Raw genomic sequence first — 27,835 nt, 5'->3', positions numbered from 1 at the left:
CCCTATCATACCATCAGCTTAAAAACCTAGCTCATCCACAGATAATGCCAAAGCCACAAATATAACTTCAAAACTGTTGAAAAAGCACTTTGTCGCTTGCTGTGTGATCCTAGTCTAGGAGAAGTGGTGTAATAGGAGGCTTTCCCTGTAATAGAAAGCTCTCATTTTGAAATCCATTTGAAATGAATTTAAAGTAAAATGCATTTAGAATAGGTCCATAAATAATGGTAAATCAATTTTCAGAAAAATAAAAATGCTGTTGTGAAAAATTAGTATAAATGCATCATTTAATATATTATTTGGAAAGTTCTGTGTATGTGTGTTTTTTTTAAGTGATTAATTTAATTGCCTTATGGATTCCTTAAGACAGAGACATGATTAGCTATGAAATTTTTCTGTCTTTGTTGTCTGCATTACAAACAAAGGGTCAGTGCATGAGACCTGTCCGAGGACGGGTGCTGACACCAGCTCTGGCAGAGGCCTGTGCCCTGAGCAGGTCTCGCGGAGAGGAGTGAGTTGGCTCACCCCGGGCTATGGATGGAGAAGTAACGCGTAGGCAGAGAACCACAGATTGAGGCCTTTCCTGATAGCCTGTCTTTCTAAATGTTATATATTTTTAATCACCAAAAACAGAATTTGAAAATGATCTGCAAAGCCCGTGGTTTCCCAGAGTCCAGAGCATGACAAGGTGCTGCGCTGACATGGGCTGTCCTGCAGCCCGGGTCGTGGTGCGCCATGAGGGGTCTGGAGCAGCGGCGCGTTTGCGCTGTGATGGCCCGAGTAGTTTAGCTGCAGCGTTGAGGAGTTCGGCAGAGGCTGCTTGTCGGAGCGTGTGTTCATGCAGGTTTTGAACAGGTTTTGCAGCACATATTATATTCTCAGATTGGGTGGCTGTGCTGGCTTGTTTAAAGCTTGCTTAGGTGTTTTTCATCTGCACCTTAGTCACCAGGGATGCTTTCGAGATGGAGCGAGAGGTAAGAAGTGAGGCTGTGCTCAGCACACCAAGAGGAGTTTGTCCTCTCTGTGCAGTGGGCAGCTTTTCATCCACTCCAGGGAGAGCCGAACGCTTTCAAAAGTCCTAAGACTCTCAATTTAACATGGAGACAGGAGTTTATAGTGTGTGCAGGAAAAAGTAAGGAAAAAAGATCAAATTAATGTAGCTGAAGTGGATGCTAAATAGTTTGTTCTCTTAATAAGAGAACTTAAGCTTTTTTCTTACAGCTCAAAATTCACTGCTTCTTTACATATTAAAGTATCAGCTTAAGTTTATAGCCTTAAAATGGCTCTGAGAATATCTAATGTTGTGTAAGGATTTGGTCCTGGGCAATATTCACGTATTCTCTCTCTCGCGTGCACACACGCGTATTTCATGCTTATTATTGTGGTAACTCTATTAAAGGCTGCCTTCTCGTGTCATTGATAGTTAATATTAAAATGTTGCATAATCAATCATAATTCAAATCATAATTAACTGAGTCAAATGTCAGGAAGTAGTTTGTCCATATGTTCCTGCCTATTTCAGAGATTTTCTTTAGTTGCAATCTATAATAATAGCCTACACACATTAAAAAATACTTTGTCTGAATTTAAACTTTTTCCCACATGTTTCTTGTCTAGTTCTCATTATTATAGGAGATAGGTTTCTGCTCATGTCTTTAAGATCTGTAGCAAGTACAAAGGCAAGTATTTATGCCTGATCCACCTGACTGTCTTCTACAATAGAATTACTGGATTTGGGGATGAAGAAATAGCAGTGAATATGATTTATCTTAACAAAGCTTTCTGCACTGTCTACCCCAATATTCTTGTATCCAAGCTGTGCTGTTACGGTCTGGATGGGTGGGTGACTAGATGAGTAAAAAACTGGTTTTATGATGAGGCTGCGAGGGTTGTGGTTAATGTGTTGTGCTCTGCCTGGAGGCTGGTGACTAGTGGGGTGCCACAGGGGTCTGGCCTGGGTCCTGCCCTGTTTAACATCTCTATCAGTGACCCTGAGGAAGTGATGGAGTGCACTCACATCAGGCTTGCGAATGGCCCCCAGCTTGGGGGAACCAGTTGATACAGGCTGCCATCCAGAGGGGCCTATTCAGGCTGGAGGAATGGGCCAACAAGGAACCTCATGAAATTCAACAATTACAAACATAGAGTCCTGCCCTGGGAAGGAAGAGCCCCTTGCAATGAAGCAGGCTGGGGGCAGCTCTGCAGAGAAGGCCCTGGTGGGCAGCAAGCTGGGCAGGAGCCAGCAACAAGTGCCCTGGCAGCAATGAGGACCAGCAACACCCTGGGCTCTATGAATGGGGCACAGCCAGGAGATTGAGGGGTGGAAACAGTCCCCTCTGCTCAGCACTAGTTAGACCACATCTCTGATACTGTGTCTCGTTTCGGGTCCCCCAGAACAGAAAAGGCATTGACAGACTGGCACAGGTTCAGTTGAGGGCCACCAAGCAGGTCGAGGGCTGTAGCACTTGTGCCAGAATAAGAGGATGAGGGAACTGACCTTCTTCAACCTGGAGAAGAGTTGGCTTCAGGGTGACCCGACAGCAGCCTTTTGAATGCCTGCAAGAAGGTAACCTAGAAGATGGAGCCAAGGTCTTTACAACCATACATGGTGAGTGGACAAGAGACAAAGGGCACAAATTGAAATGAGAGGTGCAGACTGGACATAAGGAAACCCTTTTTCATCCTGAGGACAGTCAGGACATGGCACAGATTGCCCTGGAAGGTTGTGCAGTCTCTGTCCTTGGAAGTTTTCAAGGCGTGACTTTAGAAAGCCCAGCAACCTGGTCTGACCTCACAGCTGACCCTGCTTTGAGCAGGAGGTTGGATAGGGGACCTCCTGAGATCCCTTCCAACCCAAATTATGCTGTGATTTTAGGTGAAGTATTTCCTGTAACTCTAGTTTTGATGGTCTATTACTTGCTGGGTGTTCAGCCCAATACCTTCTACTCTATGCCTTTAGCAGCTCAGGTTCTCACAAGGTCTCCTACCCATCTACCACTGTGGCTCAAGACCCTTTTGCAGCTGAGATCACAGGAGGTTGGCTGCACATTTGCAATGCAGACATTCCTAAATAATCAGTGCGTATCTTTCACACTTCACTACCCCTTTTTCAAGAGTGATTTGTGCTGTGTATTATCTTAAAAGCTAGTGCAAAGCTTTAAAGTGTGTGTGTAGAGTCACTTTAAATGAACAAGCATGGCTTTTTTTTTTGATCATTGATTCATGCGCTGCTGTGATATAAGAGTGACATAACTGGCTAAACATGAATAAGTTTCACAAAACAAAGAATGTATCTAGAATCTGACATGGGGCGCTGCCAACAATGATACCATCAAAGACTTACTGTTGCTTTTTGCTAAACTTGAAAATAGTTAAAAGTTAATGGGTTGTAATTAAGGACTGAAAGAATTGAAGATTCTGTATCAAAGTTCCTGAATTCCACTCGGTGAATGACAACAATCGATAAATGCAAGCCTATCGATTTATCCTTTATCCTAATTGGTATTCTGAGAATAAAATGGGAATTTTCCCCCTAATTGATAAAAGGTTGCTTTGAGGATCTAATTAACTGTTCTCTGAATTCTTCATTCAGCTGAAGGTAAATTTCTGTGACAATAATGCAACTTAAAAAATGTCTTCTGTGTAACATAAAGCACGCGGGCACACGTTTACTTGGCAACCTTGTATTAGCTAGCAAATGGAAAGACTTATGGTTGAAAAACACAGCTGCACCTGTTGTTTTTGCTGAACAAATCAACCTAAAGTACACAATCACTCTAGCATGACACTTTGTCATTTGTATTATTAGAAAAGTTTTTCTCATCAATAATGTGTATTTCTTAGAAATGACTAAAAGCACACAGTTCCATGAAGCCTACCTTGTATATTTATGATTTTAATAGGGTTATATGAACCATCTGTCAAATAAAGCAGACTTTAATTCATGAATAATAGTAGCTGTAAAGAAAAATATCTTAAATAGGGTTTCCCTTTTTTTTTTTTTTTAAATACCTCTCATGGAGCTAGGTTCAGATCTGTTCTTTGCAGATTGCATGTGTCCATTAGCACTGTGAAATTTGATCCTGGTTTTTATAGTAGCCAAAATAAAGGATTATCCAATTGTAAACTTTCAGAAAGTAATGAATGGTATTCACCGTTGTGGTCAAAGAGGTTTCAGGGGAATCATGTTTGTATGTGACATCACTTGAGCATAGTTTTAAGTGAATTTTACATTTCGCTGAGCCTGGGCTAGTCCTGAGGCTTGCTCAATGCTGTGCAAGCCACCAGTGACTCCAGCGAGGGGTGAAGGATGCGTGAGCTACCAGCTTCTCCCCAACTCGGTGTCAGGCGCACATCAAAGAGAGCGTGTAGACGTGGCTGCTCCAGGAAAGTCCCCGGGGCAGGTCCCTGTGGATGGCTGCTTCTCTTATTTTGAAGTGTCTCAGCCTGAAGGCCTGTGCTTCAGTGGTGTGAGGGGCAGTACGTGGAGCTCAGCTGAGTTCAGCGTGGAAGTCTCTCAGCTCGGCAAAACTGTGTTGCTGTAGCAACTTATGAGGCAATAAGACTTAATGATATAGTCTCTCCTACTTCAAAATACACCTGTTATAATACAGCTATGATATTTGGCAGAACTTTTTCTCTCTTTCTTTTATCCTGATCCCTACCTTTAACTGCTGACTCTTTCTTTTTGCTTTTTTCCCTTCTTCTCTATCCTGAATTACCTGTGAGTCATTAGCGGCTTCCACAGGCTGTCCCAGCAGCCCCACTCTCTGTGAACGCTTGTGAATTTTTTCTTGCAGTCGTATCGCAGGTGTAACTGATGGGTGATATCACCCATGTGAACTGTGAGACTTCCCCCCTGTGGACTATGAGACTTCCTTTTCAACGGGATTTGTAGCACATTTAACACAATAAAATCTGATGCCTATTAAAATAGATGGGAAGAACCACCAAAGGAGTGGCAATAACTAAAGGGTTCGGTGGCTGATGTAAGGATGGGAGCAAGGCTGAGGAAGCATAAAGTAGCAGCTATTGTAAGATCATTAAAACATGCTGCAGCACACTTGGTAGGGGCAGGATTAAATCCTACATTTCTGTCCTTCTTAGTGTGTATATATTTTTAATTACAAATACCTGTCTTTCTTCTCTTTACATGGCAGTCCTTATGCCATCGTTTCTATTTTAACCCTTTAAAATCAACCAAGAATGCATTAAGGTTAACCTTTTATTTGATTTGATTAAAACAACAGTGCTCTTTTAGCTCTTTTAGTTGTTACACTTAATCAACAGAGCACTAACAACAGCCAAATCACAGAACACTCTTTGGTAAAGTTTACTAAATAATTTGCTCTCTGGGAAATTAAATATGCAGCGAAAACATCATTTTACCAGTTTCCTTAACAGTTCTAGATGCAATAGATACAAATGCTAGTCATCCAGTGTCCTCTTTCTTTCAACCTGTCTATCTTAACCAATCTTCACAAACACATTGAATTTTTTTCTAAAGAGATTTTGTGTTTAACCATGCACTTAGCATGGTTATCAGTTTAGTCTTCCCCAAAGAAAATAGTTTGAGTTATTAATTATGTACTTCACAGGTCCTTGTGGATTACTGGTGGAATTATTGGTTCTTTTCTAAGTTTTTCTTGGCTGGAAAGACTGCTATTTCAGCTTTCTTTACTTCATTAAAATGCACTATAGTCTGTTGTTGGAACTGCGTTTGATCACTCTCTTGGATTTTCCCTTTATGCCAATGATGAGCAATACCTAATGATGGAGACTGGAGGAGCCCTCAGTGTGACTTGGACACCACCTCAAATATATACTAGAAATAAAGAAAATAGCAGTTGCTGTCTTCCTAAAGCACGCTCCATGCTGCAGCCTTTTCAGATTTAAGTGCTAGTAATTGGAACCATTTGTTGTCATTTATGTAAATAAGGCAATGAATCATCAAATATGCAAAAAAGGATATTAAGTAATCTGCATAAAATCTCCAGATTTCTGAACATATAGTTTTTACAAGGATAGGCAGAGTGAAAACAAGAAATATCTTTCCAGGTGGCTTAAGCACATTGAGGATGCACTGCCTGGGCCTTTTAAGGAGTAGTGGTAAACTCAGGTTACCTGAACTATCATAAGTGACTTCTGGTTACAATTTTCTTTATTGTTGTTTAAACAAACCCGCTGATCTCTTCAGAGTTGCTCAGGCAGCAGAGGATTAAGCAGCTGACTGTAGGCAATTTGTTCAAATCCATGCAGTCAGCACTATGGGACTAAGGTGCTAGGAGCAGAGCAGCTGACAGAAGGGATCTAATTCAGCACCAGTCACTTGCAGTTTTGATACATAAGAGAACCTTGTGCATAACAGATGATGTATTGAGTTAAGTAATAACACTGCAAAAAGTAAACTTACTTTAGTATGATCATGGAAATCTTGAAAGGGAATTATAAGGAAAGAGATTTTTCTTTTTTGTGGCAATCAGAAATACACATGCAAAAATACAACTTTCATGCTCTGTCTCTCCCCAAACACCAAACAAAACACAAAATTCACAGAAAACTCAGTAGATGAGCTTATTGAAATATTCATTTAAGAGTCTGAAAAATTTGCTTTTCACAAATAGACAAATACGTTTTTATTCTGTGATTAGCTAAGTCATCACTCCCATGGCTGCAAGAAAAAGGCACTCCAGTGTGAATTGGTGTAGCGTGCTCTTTCTGTGCCTGTTTGCAGTTTAGATAATGGAACTGGCTAATTATTTTTTTGTTATAAAATAAACATGAATTCTGTTTGGAGTTGTTCTTTTAACAGTTGATTATGAAGAGCTCTGTATCTGTTTGCTTATTTCTCTCCCCATTTTCATAGGCTTGTGGAGATTCTTCTCTACACCCAAAGTCTATGATGGACAGAGACTGTGATATACTCCAGCCGAGAGCGCCAGAGCTAGAGGTGGGCCTACGACAGCTACTGTTTCTCAGCACAATCTTCAGAGCACTCCCAAAGGATGATCCTTATCCTCCGGTTCTCTTTCCTTTGCAGTTTGGCTCCTCCTCATGACAGCTCCCACTGTCGCCTTTGTTCCTGAGGAAGCTGTTCAGTGGGACATCTCTGTGATGAGGAATAGCTAAAATACTTCATTCCTCTTACGGGATATGAAAGGCTTACCCAGTAACAGTCCCAGGGGTGGCACTTACCCCCCCACAGATTTCATTCCCAGTTTTCATTCAAACCATTGTGTGGGCTGATTTACTCTAAGGCATATTTATTTTCTGTAAAACTTTAAAGCTCTCCATGTTGTATCTGTGATGTGGCAGAGCTCTTTCCAAGGTTATTCTTTTTATTAGGAGGCAGTAGTTTGAAAATGGGTAGTGCATAAAGAAATAGAGAAAGCTGTAGATACCATAAAACAGATTAGGAACTAACATTTGAAACGAACATTTTCTCCGGAGTAAAATGTCAGTGTAGGGTTTCATTTTGTTCCTCTTCCTACCCGTATTATAGAGGCATTAAGGACAAAAGTAGGCATGGTTTCAATTACATAATTTCAGAAGAGAATTTGTAACTTCAGCATCTTTCTCTTTTATTAAAGGCTATTAAAACTGTAATATTGACAAAATATATTTCTGTACATATCCTTAGAAAGCTTTGAGAATCTAATGTGAAAGAACTGCATGTGTGGAAGTATTTGTATGTTATTTAACGATGTGCTGTGCTCAGTACTCAGGCAAATATAGGACTACTTCTAAGTATTGGACCAAAACCAAATATAAGATGGAGAAGTGATACAATAATAAAGATAATTCATTCTGCCCTTACTGATGGTGTTTCTGGTTTTGAGGAAGAATAAAGTGTTCAGATTCCACAGCTGTAAAGTCTTCTACCTTTAAGAAAGGTTTTGTTATGGTTGCCTTATTTTCTAAAACTTCAAGAAAATGAATTAAAACAGACCTGAAGGGTTTTTTTTTTCTGAATTTGATGGTGTATTTTTTTTTTTTAAGTCTTGGAGCTAAGATTGAATTTTTATGGCTGAGTAGTCAATCTTTGGAACAGGATTTCCTGATAGAAATGACAACTCAGCTTTAATTATAGCATCTTCTAGGCAGCTGTTATATTACTGCAGGACCCTTAACAGACACTTTTTTTTTTGTTTAAGACCATATTAAAGAGTAACAGGACTTGCCATAATTACAGCTTTCTTTTTGTTGAGGGGGGGAGTTCAGCTGTCATTGAATGGCTGACTGGGTTCCTTTTGTGTGGTTTACTTTTCCAGGAAAAATGTTTTGAGGATTGTTTGAAGGATTTTTTTAAATGGGTCTCAATATATTGAACATGAAGCTTCTTCTGTATTATGTATATTATACAGCTATTTCAGTAATCATATAGGGGAAGACAAAGTCCTGGCCTGTGGTTCTAGGAAAGTTTTAACATCTGCAAAATTAACTTGTCACAAATTTTGCATGCTTCAGTTATTAGAAAATGTACCTCTCTGAAGCGCTAAACTTTTTTTTTAATCACGTTACATACCTATCTATGATTTGCATCTGAAATTGTTTTCATCACTGACCATGTTCTTTTGGTGCCTATACGTTTATTTCTCATTTTGCACTGAAAGTGTTGTGCCATCTGGTTACTTGCTCAATTTTGTAAAGAGAAAACTTCAGTAATTTAGGGTTTTAACTTCTGCACCTGTAACTTCGATTTACTCAAGTAGCAGTCGTTGACTCTCGGTAGTTTAGAATCAGTCTGCTGGATTTGAAATGTATTTGAATATATGTTTTTCTGTTCTTTTGATAGTTGCAGGTCACAATATGGGAGAGGGTTTAGTGAAAGAGGGCAAGGAGCAATCTTTAATCTTTTCCTACACACTGAGAAAATACCATGTATTTGACTATATGGGATCAGCTACCATTTTCTCCTGATCGCCTTGCTAAGGTTCCTCTGCTCTATCCAGCCCTTTATGTGAGAATGTAAACCAGAACTTCATGGGTGCCCAAAAAAGGAAATTTCAAGCTTTGCAAATGCTTTGTTTGGATTAATAACATCTCTAGTCATGTTTCTTCTATCCCAGGGGGCACACACGTTACTTAAGTTAATAGCGGTATAATAACCTATTTAATATGCTATGGTAAAAATGCCTTCTGCTAGCTAACTTGTAACAAATTCCTGTTGTCATATTTCAGGAGTAATTTATTTTCTAGGCAGGAATTAAGACACTTGTATTTTGAAACTAATAGGACATTGTTTTAAACAGTGTATGGAAATTATATGATATTCTAAACAAATTACTTTTTTACATGTACATGGTTATCAAAAAGAATAGACTATGTTGTTGATCCACTAATATCAGTTTCTGCTGTGTAAGGCAGTGACAGAGCTTATTCATTGACCCAAAGCACAAGAAAACTTCCTACAGTACCTCACGAAAACGTGACAAATTAAACTACTTTGTTGCTTAATGGTATGTTACGTCAATATGATGTGTGCTTCCTACATAGTGCAAGTTGGCTATCTAAAATCTAAGGGAAGAGGGTTTTTTGTTTGTTTTTTGGTTTGTTTAAAGTAGTTCAAAAGAGTACCTTGGGGTATCAAAAAGCTTAGGAGCTGGTGAAAGACTTGGTGCCTGCAGAGCTGCATGAGCAGCCTGTGGCGAGGCAGGGGGATGGGAAAGCTCCTGGCCCCTGGGGAGCTGCAGGGTCAGTGAGAGGACGGACCTTCGCAATCAGGAATCAGGGTGATGTGGAGCTGGCAGCCATCCCGCACCATGTGCTCTCATGCTGTTTCACCCTGTGATTGAAGTGATTTAGTGTTTCTAGATCCCGCCCCAAATGCAGTCACCTAAGTAACCTATACTTATGTTCATTTTTTTTTGAAAGACCCGAAGTGCAGAAGATGTTCCTGGCTGGAACCACCAGCTTCGCATCTCAGCAAAGTGAGGGAGAGCCTTTGAAGAAAACAAGCAAAACCTTTTTGAGATCACCATATCACGGACTGTAATAGGCTAAAAAGGAGTTATGAGTAGAGAGGAAGCAAATCCTCCCATAAGTGGAAAGCAGGTGTAGAATAGTTTAATTGTTAGGACACCAGAGAAAGAGGGTTAGGCATCTTTTGGACAGATTTTATGATGTTTAAGCATCCATATTATATATATACTCTGAATAGATTTTGAAAATGCCATTAAGCTGATTGCTCTTCAGATAATACTGAAAAATTTAGTCTTTGACCAGAATTTTCTGGGAATTCCAAGTGCTTGAGAAAGTAGTAACAGATGAACAATGTACAAATTGCCTCATTTCTATTTAGCAGTGTCTCTAGTTCGAAACAGAGGGCTTCTTTCCTGTCAGTAGCACATGCTGGTCAGGACATGGCTGCTGTCTCACAGTGCAAGAAGTGTCGCTTGCTCCTTCCCATCCAAATGGACAACAGTTAGGGCCTGTGCTTTTCCTACCGGAAGTGCGGGAGAGGATAATGTTCCCCTCTTCCCAAACCCAGCTCTTGTTGCTGTGTTGCCATAGAGAGCGCCTTAGGAAAAACCTGAATTTGTGATGTCCTTGTATTGCTTAAGCAATTACATTATTTTGAGATTATGGGCAATGTGACCATCTGCTTAGACTCCAGCTTCACAAAATGAGGCTGCTGTTTCCGAGAACACCCTGCTCAGGCTAGGAGTGCTCAGTTAGGATGAATTGGGAATATACAATAATCTCAGCAGGATTTCACTTTAGCAGTATTAATTCCAAAGTTGAAACACTGTCATTTATGTTGTCAGTCAGAACTGAATTTTAGATCACAAATTATCCTGAGTTTGGGAGAATTAAAAACCATATATGTAATATGAGAGACATTATTATCACTACTTAAAAACTGTTCTTAAACATAGACTATTACCATTCTGTAAAGATGTCTTGGTGGAAGATCTTCAGAAAAACTAACCGTAGGATCTTTAGAGGGAGCATGAAAACAGAATTGTTTATAATTCACTGGCAATAAATAGCAGATATAAATAACTGCCTTTTAGTATCTTCTCTAAATGTAGAGTTATCTCTTACTAATACAAAGTGCATGTAATACTCCCAGGAGTCAGACAGCACTTCCTGGGCTCAGTACAATTGAGCTCTCACGTATGCATTGACTCTTCACTTTTTCTCTGCCTTCTTCACTCATTCGTCACTCCAGTCTCGTGGTTACTTCTCCGTTCATGTTCTTCACTTCAGTTTCTGAGCTCCGTTTTCTCCTGTGTGACTTGCTGCGTCTAAGCACTGTTAATCAGTCTGGTGTTATTCTCCTGTCTGTCAAGTTCCTCCTTGAGAGCTGAAGTCTTCCCACTCACTTAGCGCTCCTACTCTGTTGATAAAATAAAATGCAGAATGTTATCAATATTGTGGCAAGGCTTGCTGTATTGCTTTTAATCAGTCCCTTTCTTGAAGGGGCAACAGAGCAATAGACAATATGCTTTATAAGGAAGCATGAACAACTACCTCTTTAATGTGGGATTCTTGGAAAAAACATATGGAAATAGCATGCATAAATGTTTTTTTGCATTCCACAATTACCATCTCAGAAAATCAGGAATGTCTGAAACAATTTAGTCATATTTTCCTGTTAAGCTTTTCTCCTAAATAGCTACCAGTACTGAGCTCTTGTAGTGCTGCATGGCTTCTGTTTATTCTAGCTTTGAGACAGTACGGTCCCTCATACCCTGTTCTCGAGGTCATGTACTGGTTGTCTGGGATATTGAAGAGTACGTTTTGAAATTCAGTGTGGAGATTTCATTGTAACTGTAGCTGTGGTGTTTTCTTCTCATTTGCACTGTTTTCTTGTTCATTAGAAGTTGTTTGCAAAATTACACTGAATGGAATTTTCTTTTCATGTGACCAGATACTCTGAATCTTGGCACCACTCACGAGTGCAGGGCTGGCAGAGAAAGTTAGATAGGCTTTGCTGGCATTTTCAAAGGAAAGCATCTAGCAACTGAGGTTTGAAATAACGTAGCCTGAAGTCAGAAATTATTTCTTTGGAGAGGCAATAAAAAACATGGTTATCTCTTGGCAAGAGGTCAGGAGGGTTTTTTTAGGTATATACATATCAATGAAAGAAAGTCTAACGTGCAGTATTCTGTATAGTGCTATTTCCTAAATGATGATTATAAGCAGGTAGTAATAAGAGATTTAGGCCATTTTTCAATAATAGATTATATTCATTGTCAACTGTTCATTTATTTTGGTGAATTAGAAAATACAATAGTAAGGAAACACGCATTGTTTAATCCAATTTAAGCTTGCATCATGCTTAAAGATAAACATGTATTCTTGACATCAGGCATATACAATACACTTCTTAAATAGTGGGATTTTAGTGTGTAATGAAGAAATTTGCTGGAACAAGCAAGTATTTGTTTGAGAGTGACATTTGGAAAGGGAATGTAGTAAGAGCCCTCATTCAAATGTAAGCCCTGCATCTGGATTATTTTGCATTATTTTACCTGAGGAGGTGGGGCATTCCTGTTCTGCTTCAGTGCTGCCCAGTGTCTAGTCTGTACATGCCAGGAGCTTTTTACAGCCCCCAAAAGAGCATCTGTTCCTCACTACCGGTGGAAGCGTTCGCCACGGGAGAAGAGTCATCTGTTTTACCCGCACGCACATTTACATTCCACAGGTCTGGTAAATTGGCCGTGTGACCACCCAATGCCTTTTGTTTAAAACAGATCGAACTGGCAGCGCTGCTCTTCAAATCCAGCTGTGCTGCACGCAGCAACTCCAGAGCCTCTGTGCTGCAAAGTGAGCTGGGGAGGATTGTCAGAAATTGCTGCTGGAGCAGGTAAATTCCTGCATATGCACAATGTCCAAACCCTCTCGCTTGGCTAGACCGCCATCAGCTAATGCAGCGTCTAGATCGCCTTCGTCTAGGAAAGAAGACTTTAACAGCCGATCTAGAAAAATTAGTTTAGGTGAGAAGATTTTGAGGACTGGCAGTGAAGGAAACCTGGTTAAACAGCATCAGCAAGAACAGGTGGAAATCACAGAACTGCTTATGCCACAGAGGGCTCCTTTGCTGAAAGGTAACTGTTCATGTCATGCTGTAAAATAAATAATGAAATGAATTTTCAATTACTGGCTTTTTAACAACTCCAAACATCAATTATTTTATAATAGTGTTTGTGTGTATGTGTATCTTTATGGTGTTTCTGAATGACAGGTTCAAGTATACAAAACATTTGTTTCTAAAATAGAAATGCTGAAAACATTTTTGTTGTTCATTTGTGGCTGGGTACTGTATACAAGCTAAAAATGTTTGTCTCTGAAAGCAGTAAATCACTGATTATCTTTAAGGTCTGAATGTGACCCCATATCACAAGGCTGTATTTGAAATGATAATTTAAAAATATTAGTTGTGTCAGCAAGATTAAGTAATGCGAGAAAATATACATTAGTACAGTCCCAGAATGTCTCAGTCAATGCTTTAAGTAAAACTCCTGTTCGTAGGACCTAATAAGGCAGCTGTGAGTTGGTTTTCTTGTATAAAAACTAAACAGATCAAGTGTATTTCAAAAAGCTTATGTGCTTTTAGAATGCAAACAAATGTGGAGGATAATATAAGATTACGATCTACTTTCATTTACCTGTTAAGCAATAGGCTACGGAAACGTTACCATGGGCTCTTTTTAACTTCGTTTTTGTGACATTACTTCCCAGAACTGCATTTGAAAGTAGCCACTTAATCTGCACAGGGAAAAATGAATGAATTTCCATTGTATTAGGAAATAAAAGTAATAGTATTCTAATTGGACTTTTAATAGATTTTATATGAATAAGAAGTAGAATCCTTTCAATCCATAATAGAAAATACTGCCCTTTCTATCCTAAATCCTTAGAAGAAAGAGTAAATCACAGACTTTGTAGCTTGAAACTGTGTATTTTCATTTCACGTGTATGGCATCCAAGGTTACAATTCTTGTTCTTTGCTGAATAAGGTCTAAAAAAATTTTTTTTCCTGCAGTATGATTTTCATTATTTCACAGAGAAGGGAGAAGCGATGACACCTAATCTTACTCAGTGAGATGGATGATCTGTTTTTTTCTACAAAGGAAACTGGGTCTGAAGCACTTTATTAAAGGCAGAAGAGAGCAAATAGAAAAACTGGAGGTGGGAGGGCCTAAACTTCTGCTCTTGCTCAGAGACCATCATGCATATTTAGTTGTGTAATGTGGAAACTCATTTTTGATTTTGATGTACGCAAGAAATCAACACCTTTATTCAAAAGAAGCAGATACACAATTTTTTCTGCCCTTGTAACCAAATAGTTATTGGTGCTATAGTAAATTATGTTCTCCAGCTAAGTTTTATAAAGTTTGAAAAGTCTACCAGATGCCCCCACTAACAGTCAGGTTATGGTTTTCACCCAGTTACAGTCTTTCAAACAGTAGTTTGTCCCCTTTGTGTTCTCTCATTTATTTGGTGCCTTGAGAAAAGGAAGTTATATAGAATTTACAGAATTGCAAGTATGTCCTTTTAATGGTCATGAGTTTTATGGAGCTCTTGGGGCCTGTTTTTATCCATTTTATTTAAATGTTTTTGGGCTGTATAATGCTTTGCAACTAATAACAAGGGTTGCACTCACTGCTTAGTATTTTAAGTGAGATTTTTCTGAAAGAAAAACCTTGCAGGTATCAGTAATGCTGAAACCTGGCATGTGCTTTTAGGATTTACAGCATTATACTTACTGTTTACTGGAGTATGAATTAATCCCTGTTAGGTACTGGCTTTCTGCATTTTGATGATTTGTGTACATTAGGCAAGATGTTACTATGAGTTATTTATACAAGAGAGATTGCAGAGCAAATATTGATACTTTTGAAAGAACATATTACAGGGGAGCTGGAAATGCAGACTGTGCTGCTTCTCTCTGAAAATGGGGCTGGCTGCACGTGACCAAATGGAACCCACGAGTTGGCAGAAGTAATAGGGAAGGTGCTGTTGCAGGAGAAGCAGGTGCGTGGCTGGGTGGTGCCAGGGTGGCAACTATGGCCGAAGTGAGAAGGAGCCAGAAGGGTACATAGGCAGTACCCTAGGCAGGGCGCTGAGCAATGCAGGATTTTGTGAGCAGCAGCCAAAGGTCATCTCAGCAATCTGACGGAGGAAGAGATGGAAAATGGGTGAGGCACCAGTGGCAGGTACTGACTGAGTGAGGGCTGAAATGAGGAATGTGGTGAGGGGTGGCTAAGAGCTGAATTGGGAAGAGGACTGGGGCTTGGAGGAGGAAGCATGATCAAGGAGGATCAGGTTTTATGACGGGGGGGTCAGAGGGGTACGATGGAGGGTTGGATAGAGAGATGGGAGCAGGAGGTACTGTCAAGTGAGAGCACAGCCCTGAACAGTCTGGCATGGAAGTGAGGGGTCTGTTCAGCTGGCTTTCATCTGTTGCCCCGTAACAGCCATTGAAAGCCCCTGATAACGTATGTGCATTATCCCATCTGATCCTGGTCTGTGTAGAAGGGAACAACCTGCAACTGCAGGTGGTCACTCCCTTCGTGCTCTAACAATGCTGTGCTCTACTAAAAACTTCAGCCACACTAGTGAACTTTGCTAGTGTCCATGAGCAACATGCTGACATTTCTGGTTTCTTTGAAATTTTTTAAAATTAAAATCAGAAAGGTAGTGTGTGAATGGTGTCAACAGAAAGTCATCCAGGAAAGCTAAGTGCTCAAAAGAAAGGAAATCCAAAATTAGAGTTAGTTTTAATTGGACTGTAAAACTTGATGGTTTGTTTTAATTATGATGACTACCTATTGGTTTTTTCCACAGGACATCTGCCTTGCGTTGTGCATGGGATGAGTTATATCTTACCTGTGAGTTGGATTATATAGGCAGTGAGGCAGTGGAGTGGCAGAGAGTAATTAAAGCCATTAAAGGCTGGACTGGATTTTTCTCTGCCTCTGCCACAGAGCTCTGTGATATTGCACGTACTGCTTTAACTTTTGCAGGTGAACACCAGCTGTTTGGATTTGGCTTTTGTTTTCATTTCTGGCTGTGCAATTCTGAGGTCCTGGATCTGATTTGCAGTGCTGAACAATGATCATAATACCTGAAGTCGGTGTTGGCTGTGATTTTATTACCTAACAACTGTCTAATACAAAGGACTCAAGAAGCTCAACTTTTACTTAGCTGTTGCTCTTTACCTGAACTTAATGAACAACTTTTACTGTAATTTCTGTGGATGTCAGCCTCTCCTCTCATTGAAAAAAGGGAGGAAGGGGGGTAAAATAAGATCCTTACTTTATAAGGACTGTTGTGAGGAGAGTATTTAACAGATATTTGACTACTTTAATACAGTGGTGAGGAATACTGAGGCTAAGGCTACAAAATTAGTCATCTGATCTTCAGACCAAGGTCTGACAAGGATGTGGTATGTAAAACCCAAGTCCACACCCTGAATAGGGTGAAACATTTGAGTGTGTGCTTGTGAAATGCACCCTGTTCATTTTGTGCAGAAGACAAGGAAGGTGTCCTGTGTGTAAGAAGGGATGTGGGCAGGCAATGAAAGGCTGCACTGCAGCGCCTGCACATGTGGTGGTTGAAATAAGGTGGCAGAGATCACCTTAGTTTTGACATTTCCCATCTGGCAAGTGGTTGTCTTCGCAAAATTCACATCACTGTAGGCATGGTGGGAACGTACAATGTCTCAGGTGATGAAGGACTGCAATACGACCGTTCATCTTGCTGTGTGAGAGCCAGGCTGTCATCTCCTTGCTATTGCCCTGTAGCCAATGAAAAGGAGAAAGCCTTGAACGTGTGGCAGTTTGCTGCTGGAGGCTGTCTGTTCCCAGAAACAGCAGTGGTTGCCCTTACCTCTCTTTGCTTTCTCCGTTGCTGGAAGAAATAATTCTAGCTTTTCTCCAATTTTCTACTTGATCTCTTTCCTGTTATCTTCCCATGGTGACAGCCACTGTGCAGGGTTGTGCTCCATCCTTGGGGTGGCAAAGCCCAGTTTTGCCTGAAAATCTTAAGCTTGACTCTTACAAAATTCTCTGGAGTTGGGGCTCTGAGGAACCCAGCCCACTGCTGTTTGGATTTTCTGCTTCTCTGCACTCTGCTTTGCAGATCATGGTCATTAGAATGCAACTCCAAGAACTTTAGAGTAAGATTCTCGGTATCTCATATTCAATTGGATTCGAAATGAGACAAAACTGTTTTTTCCCATTCCTAGTTATTAGATATGGGTCAAAGGACTTTAGGGATATAGCGGGATTCTTAGATGATGTTCTTCATCCAAAACAAGAAGAACAGCCCCATAAAAAAAACCCTGAATTAATTATGTTTTCCCCATTTTATTTTTATTACAAATTCAAATATAGCAATAACTATAGAATACCTGTATATATTACTAATTATCTCAAAACTTGTTATGATTTTTAAATAAATATTAAATCACGGCTAAAGTTAGGAAATTACTCTTTCTGACATTCAAGTAATACCTATGGAATTTTGAAGGCCAAAGACTTCATCTTTCAGGGACTTCCATTTCATAGCATTTCCTGACAGAGGTGTATGTACAAATACAGAACACATGTAAGATTATAGGTTAGCTTTCCAAGGATGTTCATTATCAAAAGAATAACAAAACAAGGAATGTTTTTATTTGGCCTAAAGTAGTTTTGTTTCCTCTGCAACTATTTAATGTTCATCAAGACAGTAAATGCAGCTCTTATAAGTACTTGTATGTACAAATGTTCATTATCCCACAAATTTAATGCTAGCTTTCTTTTTTTATTGCCATTACGTGCTTCTCTACTTGTAAAATGCATAGTTTATACAAAGATCTTTAAAAAGGTCAAAAATTGTACTGACCCTCCTATGGGAGTCCAAAAAACTGTAATGAAACTAGGAGAACTAGGAGAGAAATACATCATAATATGGTTAATTGTTCAAAGGTTCAAGCTTGAGACACACATAGCTTTACAAATTAATAAAGAAATATATTATTTCATTTTAAAATATTAGTTTTAGAAATGAACAAAATATGACAGATCATTTGATATCAAAATATAGAAGAAATCTAGAAAAAAATTTTCAAGCTGGAAAAGAACGTTATCAAAATAACTTTTGGGATTTAAAATCGCACTGTAGAGACGATGATCAGCTATGAGAGTACACATTCTTTCATTGAGCTTGTACATTTATTTGTATAGCCACACATATGTGACTTCACTTGGAGGATAAATGGGGCAAGATAACATGTTTCCTTCCAATTGTAATTATGCAGTCTATAAACTGGAGTTATGAATACTGAAAGTTGAATGTGTGGACATTTGTTTTAGTGAGGAATGATAGGACAACTTCTGTTCTTATTTGCTGTGAGATCGTGACTCAGAACCAAGCATAAAGTATTCCTTAGCCTTTTTTTTTTAGCATGATTTTCTGCAAAAATTGTTTATATCGAATACTCTTGTAGTCCTTCCTTTATCAATAACCTTTTTACCTATTGCCTGAATTTATGCAATTATGATGGAGAGGCAAGCGTCTCAAAAATACTGCATTTCTGTTGTATACTATATATACTGTATGCTCTGTAGTGAGTGCTGTGCTGCACCTGTAGAATACTACATTTCTGTATTTTTCTATAATTTTGTGAAAACTGCTGTCTGGGTGCAGAAGGAAGACCAGACTAATATTATGTTGAAGGAAAAGTTGCAGTGCATGCTCAGCTCTTCTTAGGCATCAGAGAATTCTCATGTGGGAGAGACCTTATGAGTGCCATGCCCCAGGGAAAAACTTGGGTTGTAGCTCACCATTTAGAGAACTCACCAGAGAGGCAAGTTCATGCTGTGGAGAAGATTATATGAACTCTGATGGAAATTTTCTGTAGGCGAATGCATGCTGCAACCTAAGTATAATTCAGTTTACAAAACTGGTTAGTCAATTATGTAAAAAAAAAATGTATATTGGAAACCAGGTTACAGTAGTTTCACTACTCAGAGGTCTAGTTTTCAATGGCAGAAGTATATCCACTTTGAAATCTCTTCCTTTGAGACCTGGCAGAATTGGAAAGAGAGCACTAGACATCCCCTTGGGAAGCTCAAGGTCTTCCATTTCTTATTCTACAAGTGCTTTTTTTTTTTTTTTAACCCAACACTGTTAGCCCAAAATCCCCCCACAACTCCAGAATAGCTTGAGACAAGAAGAGTAGGGAATTTTGGAGAAGCTATGATTTGGGGAAGAATTATTTATAATTTTTTTGAAGATTGATTTTTCTTCAAATTATGTGTCTCCAGAATCAGCCAGAGGTTTTGAAGTTTTGAATAAACCTTTAGGGAGATGAATAGGTGGTCAGGATTGTAGGTGCTTTAAAATACCTGATTAATGTATTTCTGTTCCATAATGTAGTTTATTGATGACCCTTTGGCACATATAGGAAGTTTGTATTTATTCTACACAGGGTCTGTAACTTTTTGCACATACACAGTATTTATAGGTATTTAAGAGTACAGTGCAACACGTAAGTGCCATGGCTGAATATGTCCCATAGTATTGCAATATTGCAGCTTTCAGTAGATGCCAATCAAACAATGCCCTTTAAATCTGGATTAATATTACAAACTTTGGATCAGAAGCCTCAAAAATATTAGTCCCAACTATTAAAAACCCCTCAAGGCTAGTTGCTTTCTGCAAAAAGTTTTGCCTCTGCAGAACTGACCCTTACAAATGTCACATTTCTAACTTTGATTGTGTCCAGTTCTCAAAATGAGAGCTAGAGTTTTGAATTGAAACAGTAACTTTGAGGTTTATGCCCTTAAGTAATGTTGTAGATATTGTAGCGGATGGTGGAGGTTACTTTTTAAATGTTACTTATGAGTTCAGTGCTAGTAAGTTTATTTGCATAGTATTAGGAAGATGGGAAGTTCTTGGAGTTGAGAGGTTCTTGTCTGAAGGTGGAAAGGTATCAGGCATGTGTGATAAAAAGAAATAACGCCCATGTATTTCATATCCCTTGCACTTCATATGCTTTTCTAGCTGTTTTCATTTTCAGTACATGGATTGTGGTATTCTTCTAGACAGGAAAGTCAGCTCCTATTTTAGTTGTTATTCTTGCCTGCTAGTGAAGTGATGAGATTGACAGAACTTTCTTCAATCCTAATTGCCAGCATTATTTGGAGCCCTATTGCATGGATTTGAAAAACAACATGAAAAGCCAAATCATCCATTAGAAAAAAACCTTGCCTTAGACTGCTGCTTGTGGTATGGTGGGAATAGCTGAGCAGCACTGCAGCTTTGGCCTGCTGTTAAAAATTAGTGTTGAACTATCAAATCAGCTTCTCTAAGAGAATTTCCCTTCAGTCAAAGCATTCGATTTGAAACTTTTTTTTTTTTCTGATGATCTTTCCCAGAATTTACATTCTGGGGAACCCTGGAGGATTCTGAAAAACAGGCCTTGGTATCCATAGTAATATGGATACTATAGTGAAATTGAGAGAAATTTGCACATCACTGAGTTCCTGGAGAGTCTCACTGCTACCCTCTGGGGTCTCTCAAGTTAGTCTATGTTTCCTCTGAAGTGTGATTTTTTTCAAGACCGGCTGTGGTACTCCATTACTAAGTGGAGTGGAGGGATTGTTTTATATTTGTTGCAGATAAATACTTATACATCCTGTACAAGTACAGTTTCTGTGCAATGGCATGGTAGTATTTTTAGCTTGTGATTAAGTCCTAGATTTTATTTGCTGTTATTCATCTCCTTTTAAGTCTGCTAGGCATTTACAAAGGATTTTTTTTTTTTTTGATTTTGTTCTTTTTTCCCCCCTTGAAATTTGCAGACATCTCTCCTAACTGATCCTAACTGATCTTTATTCCTAAATCCTCTTTCTTGTGTTTTAAGGGCAGGCACCATGTTTGCCCTTTTCCAGTCTTCTGGTATTTCAGCAGTCCTGAATGAATTCAGATAAGCAGTAAGAACATAGAAATTTTCATGTGTTAGTTCTTGGAGTATGATGAGATTCATGATACCAGCAAATCTGGAAGAATCTGATTTATCTAAATACTGTCTGTCTTATTCCTTTTCTGTTTAGATTTTGTCACTGGTATTAATTTTGAAAGGTGTGGTCACAGCTGACTCTCTTAGTGAAGTCTGATATGAGAAAGGCATTCAAGAGCGTGCTTGACCCATGTCATTTGTTAAAAAATGTCTATGCCCACTAAATAAAGGATTAGTCTTTTCTTTGGCCTTCCTTTGACCACTAGAGTATTTATGGAATAAGTAGTCACCAGGTCTGCTGCTGCTGTAAGCAAAGAGAGAGAACTCTGGGCCCAGTCATGATTTCATGCTTTTCTCCACCTATGAAAAAAATAAAACAGTTATTAATGCTGCTTAGAAAAAAAAAAAGCGAGAGAGTGAGAAAAGGCAAAGCTGAAAATCAAAACGTGGAATCCACAGCTAGCTGGCTAGACGTATGCAGAATAATAATATCTAGATATTTAAGAACAGAGAATGTTGTACTATTACTGGGGAATGTGTGTTTTATGATAGTCATCTCCTTCTGACGTAGGCTGTGGTTGTGTCATGGTTTAGATAATATTTATCTTGAGCCTGATATTCTGAGTTTGCAAAGAGGCTGCACATGTCTTTGCAATGTGCTGCACATAGCAGAAGCTTCCTGGGCAGTGAAAACTTTGGGATGAGACCTCCTTAACCTGCTGTTTTCCAAAGCTCAGGTTCATCTGCAGTATCTAAATGTAATATAGACTCAATTGTTTAGTATAAATTGAAATCAATCTTTATAAGCACTCTTGCTGGAGGACACGGGAAAGGAGGTTTTGCCAGAGAAGGTGTGACGGCGAGATGCATGGCACTGCCTGGCTAACACAGATGCTTCAGAAAGAGCTTTTCTAGCTAGTTGCATCTTTGCAATAGCCTTGCAAAGCCTGATAGGTCAGTCAGGAACTGGAATGTATATCACCTTTTTTTGAGACTGCAGATTTATCTTTTGGAGACATTGTCCTGCCTAATGTAAGATATCCCCTCTGTTCCCATTGCACGTGGCTGCCAGTGTCCAAGCATGATCAGGCCATGTCTCTCCTTCCAATTTCATGTCTTCCAGGGACAACAGTCACTCAGCCTTTTATGGTCACAAAAACTTGACCCTGGATTCATTACTCACATTTTTAAATTTGGGTAGTATGGTAAGTAGCAAGCATAGCAGTTGTGTGGATGATCAAACAGCATCTAAAGGGGCTAATATTAACCCAGCAGTTTGAGATCAAAGTCCAGCCTCCCCTAAAACCACTTTGAATATAACAAGTAACGTGCTATCCTATCAATTATTATTTTGTAACACAGATTTACCAATGAAGCAGTGAATTCATGACAAATGACTTTAGCCACATGCTAAATCTTCCAGGCAGCGTTAAAATCATGCATTTAGTTCATGCGCTAGCTCTGCAACTCCACGTTACACTTGGAGGTTCTCCAGCCTGCGTGTCTCATTATGCAGTATGCTTTCTGTGGCTGACCATATGCATACCGTTCATAATTAACTGAGGCTCATCTGCCATGCATTTCCTCTTGTTATAGTGTAAGCAGTTACTTCATGCAGTTTAGCTGACTTACCTCTTATATTACCATTTCATTGCCATATTACTGTGCTCTGCCCTTGTGTGGCTGCATAGCTCAGGACTCCTCTATTCAGCAGCAGGTTGCATTGCCCTGCATCAGACCAGGGTCTCAGCACAGGGGCAAGTTGTAGCTTCTGGGAATATCAGACTAGTGGCTCAAAAGGATTTCTACACAACATCAGAAGTCCTTGAGGAACAAGGAAGTCATTTAAATTGTACTGCTTCAAATGATGATTTGCTCAAGTCAGTGAGTCTCTCAAGGAAATGGTGACTAGGAGGTCTTCCTTCGCCTAGTGTTTCTGCTATTCCCCACATAGCTACCCACAGAGTCAAGCAAGCCCTGGTGATGGTTTTGGTTTGGCATTTCGTTCTTCAGATGACTGCAGGCAGGTAGGAACAACAACTAGCCATCTCTAGGGAAAAAGTCAAATGGACAAGCCAATAATCCTGCTAATAGGGCTGGTGGTCTTGTTGCTCAAGTCAGTCCTTACGCATAAGTATGAGGTGTACCTCGCTGCACAAAACTCATCAATGTGCCATTGGATGTTACAGCTCCTAGAGAAGTTGCTGGGAGACGTAATGGTGATAATAATTGCTGTGTAAATATCAGACTGGAGTTAGCTGGTCAGGCAATGGTTTTAAGTAGAAAAGCAGTGTAACTAGAACTTACTTGCTGATGACTAAGCATGCAAAATGCACAATTAACAAGGCAAATAGATGCTCTGTGCACTGCTTAAAATATGGCAGAGAAGAAGCCCTTCTCCCAGGCACTTGTAACGTGTAAACAAAATTGGTTTTGTATATCCTCTGAATGCAGATGATTTCAAGCTAAGATGCTCATTAACTTATGTGCATTTTTTGAACAATTTAAATGCATTTTAAGGAATGACTCAAGTTGATTCTTGAGTTAGGAGAACGAGAAAGTCAAACAATTAGAAACTGCACTCTCTTTTTGTTCTGCTCCAGAAGGCTTCTGTTATGCTAATCTCCCAAGTAACACAACGAAGGCAGTAGAACACTGATGAAATTGTTCTGGAAATGAATCCTCAGATTTTTAAAGTATTACTTGTCATAATAATTTTAAACTCTCTGTCTAAAAGATAAATACAGAAGGGTTACTATTTTCTCCTTGGAAGTTTGCAAAATCGTTGCATACCTAATCAAGAAATCAAATTAACAGCTTTTTGTCGTAGGTAGTTAAAGTTATAACAACGACTTAGTAATTTCACCTTAAAAATAAATATTATTTTCCTGTTGCTTGAGGAAATCATTTAAATGAACCTTCCTCCCTTTATTTTATAGTTTTTTTTAAAAATATCCTCAATTTGATGTTGTAAATGTAAATTCAATAGAAATGCAAACAATACTTATGCCAGGTAAGGTAATTATACATCTTTAGAGGAGTTCAGATACAGATACTTCTCTGTGAAAGATATCTGTGTCCAAATGCAGCTCTGCCCTAATATAGTCAAAATCAGAGCAAAGATAATTTTCATTTCCATACATATTTTTTCTTGTTTTCCACACTTATTAACTTGTCTTCACTAAGAAACTGTAACACATTTCTGAAGAGTGATAATAATTAATCCACTGACATGTTTGTCTTCACAACTGGTGAAATTAGGGAATAGTCATACTTAGCATCAGGGCAGCTGCTACTAGTTAGCCATGCTGTTTGTAGCGGACAAAATGATTCCGTCTCACCTGACTGGCAAGTCATTTTAACATAGTGCAAGTTAAAAATTTCAGTGGTGCTCCTAGTTGCATGAAATCTTCTTGAGTGCTTTCCTGACATGCCCTTCTCACAGAAAGTGTTGAAGTTGTTGCGAGTTATGGGATGCTGTTAGAGATTGCCCATCTGTCTAGCATGTCATGGAGCTACCTTCTGAAATCATTTAGGAGCTTTATTTAGCAATATCCTCCTGTTGCAGGGGCATTGACAATAGCCTTGATCTCTCCTTTTACTGAAGTGCTAAATCTATTCTATTCATCCACAGATAAAAATGGTGGCCTTTAGTTTTTTGTCTTTATTCTACTTAAAACCTGCTTAGCCTTGCATAAAACAGTAAATTTTCAAGAAGTTAATGCGGACAGTATTTTTCAGTCAGCCAATCACTGAAAAGACATTAGATCATCTTTTATCAAGAGAGGGAGGTTGCTACCAGAGCAAAACTCAAAGCTTTTGCGAGAAAAACAGAGGAAAGTCCACGTCACTTCCCTAGCATGTCATATGGAACATTATTCCATCAAAGCTGGCTTAAAAAGATTCACAAAGATGACCTAAAGTAGTAGTTTAATAATGATTTCTCTATTTTCATCTCAGTAGCTATTTAAAGAAATCTAGAAAAAAGATGTGGGAGGTTAATATCAAATGGTAAGTTATAACCAACAGCGTGAGTGGGAGTTTGTGAACTTCTTTAGTGTCATCCTTTTTCTGACTTATTACAGATGATAGCATAGAGATTTTTACAAGCCCTTGATGAAAACAGTGGCAGCATGTAGCCGGTGCAGCCTTAATTCTCACTCTTGATCACTGCATATTAAAGTATGCAGTCCCAACACCAGTTAGCCTTTTATCTTTCTTGAAAAGCTGTATAACGCTTATCATTACATTGGGTTAAGCCATATCCATAACAGCTGGGGCTGTTCTGTGCTGTGCCGTGGAATGTAACAACTCATATCTTTATATCCTATATAACGTATATATTTATTATATATAATAATTCTGATAAAATGTAATCGGTCAAGCAGAAGCCCTATCAAGCTACTTATTTGAAAGTCAAACCCAAAATTTACTGATCAATTTAAAATAGTGCTGATAGGCTGAATAACTGATGAGCTTGAGCGTTCAGTAGCTTCGCAGACAGTGTTCTGCAGAGATATGAAAGTAAGTTTGTTAAAGTGTCCTTATCTCTTCAGGAGGCGTATCGTATCTCATTGCAATAAGGAAATGCAACCAGCTGATGGGACTCGATATTCTTGCGTCATTAAAGAAGCTAATATATTAGATGAAAGGTCTCTTAGATTGAGGCAGGACTTTTTAAAGAGAGTTTCTTAACCCTTTAAAGAGGTTTAAATAAGTTTGTTTCTGATTTTCATCTTTGTGCTTGCTTAGAGCTCAGTAAAAGCAGGTACAGATCTCCTTACAGTTTGAATAATCTTCCATGAATATGTTTGCTGTAGTTATGATGAGGTGATGTGGTAGAGTTAGAAGGGCGATGATCTGCAGGCAATGTCAATGTGATGATGCAGTCTGCGTGCTTGGAAGATGCATGTTTCCTATATGAAAATATAGACACAACCTGTGTGGAGTGAACAGTGAGCCTTCACCTAAGTCATACACTGGGGTTTCTTTTAGGGGAAACAGGATTCCAGAGTGAAAAGGGTACAACAGTGTTTGAAAAGCAATATCAAGGGAGGGGATCAGGTGGTAGGAAATGGATTAGAAGCTGAATTCTAAGGCATAGTCTGTGGCAAAACCATGTCTTATTTTCACCATGCTGATAGCATTTAAAATACTTTCAGCCTATGTAAAGGATTCTGAAATCTTTAAAAGAAAGCTGATATATACGCAGACAATATTGCTGATATCTTTAACAGAAAAACTGAGTAAATGTCTGATAGTATTTGTGTTGAAGATGGTAAAAACACTGAATAATATTGCAAAATTACTTCTGCAAAAATTGATGCAAATACCTTTTTTGTCTACAGTGATTTTCTAAATAACATGCTCAGCAATGTAAAACTTGGTTTTAACTACTTCAGCTCTACTTTTCTAAATATTAAGAAAACATAAATATTCCCTTTTTTCTAACAGTTACAAGACGTATGTCTAAGCCCGGACTTTTCTCATTTGCTCTCTCATCTCCCTGCAACCGGACTTGAAATAGACTTAAAGTAGACAAAACAAACACCGTCACCAGTTATCCTGTTACGTGACCTTAGCATAGGCAAGCCTTGTGGAAAGAGCAGTATCTAGGGAGCATGGTGGCTAGGGAAAGGTAGGCAAGACATTTATGTCTTTCTAGAGAGGGAGTCCTATGAAACTGTCACAGCTCTTCTCAGTCTAAAAATAAAAAAGGAAACCCCAAACAACCGGCCAAAAAAAATCTTAGTCCTTAGATGCAGTATGATTTGGATCATATCTGTGTTGTTGCTAAACCTTCTCAGAACAGTTGTTAATTGCCAAGTTATTTTACAAAACCTGAGTGTGTTATGTATCCAACAATTCGGTTAAATGGTCATAGCCAATATCCAAAGAGAACTGGATTTCAATTTTTGATGTTTCTCAATGTGTGGCTGACAACCAACCGTATGAAGGAGGAGAACAGTGACTTGCAGCAGGTAATTTAAGCAGTTACTCAAATGTTGACTAGCCAAACACCTTTTTGGACTCAGTACATTTTTGGAGCCTGTAGCCATTGTTCTACAGCAAACAGGAGTAACGTTCCTCTCACTGTATTATTTATTCATCTGACTGTTTTTTATTTCAACTTCATCTGCCTCTAAGAGCTTGGGAACCTTTTATATGTCCGTAGCGGGCAATCGGAGCGCCAAGTAGCTGCACATAACTAGCGCTGTTTCGGCACACTTGTGAGGTTGGGCGTTGGGGAGTGCTTTTTCATGGGCCAGATAGCTTCCGAGGGCTGCGCTCCTCAGCTGCGCTGGCTGAGGGATAAAAGGATGAAAGGCCTGTTTCTGTGCCACCTCCCCCAGGTGGCAGTGAGTTATATTTGCATCCTCAGCCCAGCTTGCCGCAGGCTCTGCTGCTGATGAGAGGGGCTACAATGAGAACAGGAATACCTCAGTGGATGTGGCTGTCTAGCAGGTATCTGCTTAATGATAGTAAATAATATTGTCCAACGAAGTATCAGCATGTTCACAGTGTCACAGTAATGTAACACACACTGGCTTAGGGTATATTTACTATCTCTAACCTTAGTTTTTAGAATTGCATCTTGGTTAATCTAATGGTAGGGCTGTATATTATGAAAGACTTCCTCTTAATACAGTAATGTGAGTATTACTGTAGAAGGTACTATTTCTTTCATCTTCTTTTAAATATGTTTGACTCCAAAGTAGACCTTTGTAACTCTTTCTACATGGTACATTTGTAAAGAAATGTGTCCACTTATTAAAGCTAGACATACCATTTGTTAAAAGAATTATGTTCTGTGAGGCATCCTAGAGGATGTTCCTTTTATCTCTTAAAAATAACATGGGTATTCTGTCTCCC

The 27,835-nt window shown here is 39.1% G+C and overlaps 1 protein-coding gene across 1 annotated transcript in view; it reads left to right on the top strand.

Moving 5' to 3' along the window:
* The first annotated feature begins 12,820 nt into the window (after positions 1–12,820).
* Positions 12,821–27,835, top strand: part of KIAA1217 (KIAA1217 ortholog) — a 248,783-nt gene continuing 233,768 nt past the window's right edge. Inside the window, exon 1 of the mRNA XM_068934551.1 lies at positions 12,821–13,055. Coding sequence (XP_068790652.1) covers positions 12,836–13,055 — 220 coding nt within the window. The 5' untranslated portion in view covers positions 12,821–12,835. The remainder of the gene's footprint in view (positions 13,056–27,835) is intronic.

The sequence above is a fragment of the Struthio camelus genome, chromosome 2 (genome assembly GCF_040807025.1).
Source record: "Struthio camelus isolate bStrCam1 chromosome 2, bStrCam1.hap1, whole genome shotgun sequence".
NCBI classification, from domain to species: domain Eukaryota; kingdom Metazoa; phylum Chordata; class Aves; order Struthioniformes; family Struthionidae; genus Struthio; species Struthio camelus.
This window is presented reverse-complemented; position numbering and strand designations above follow the sequence as displayed.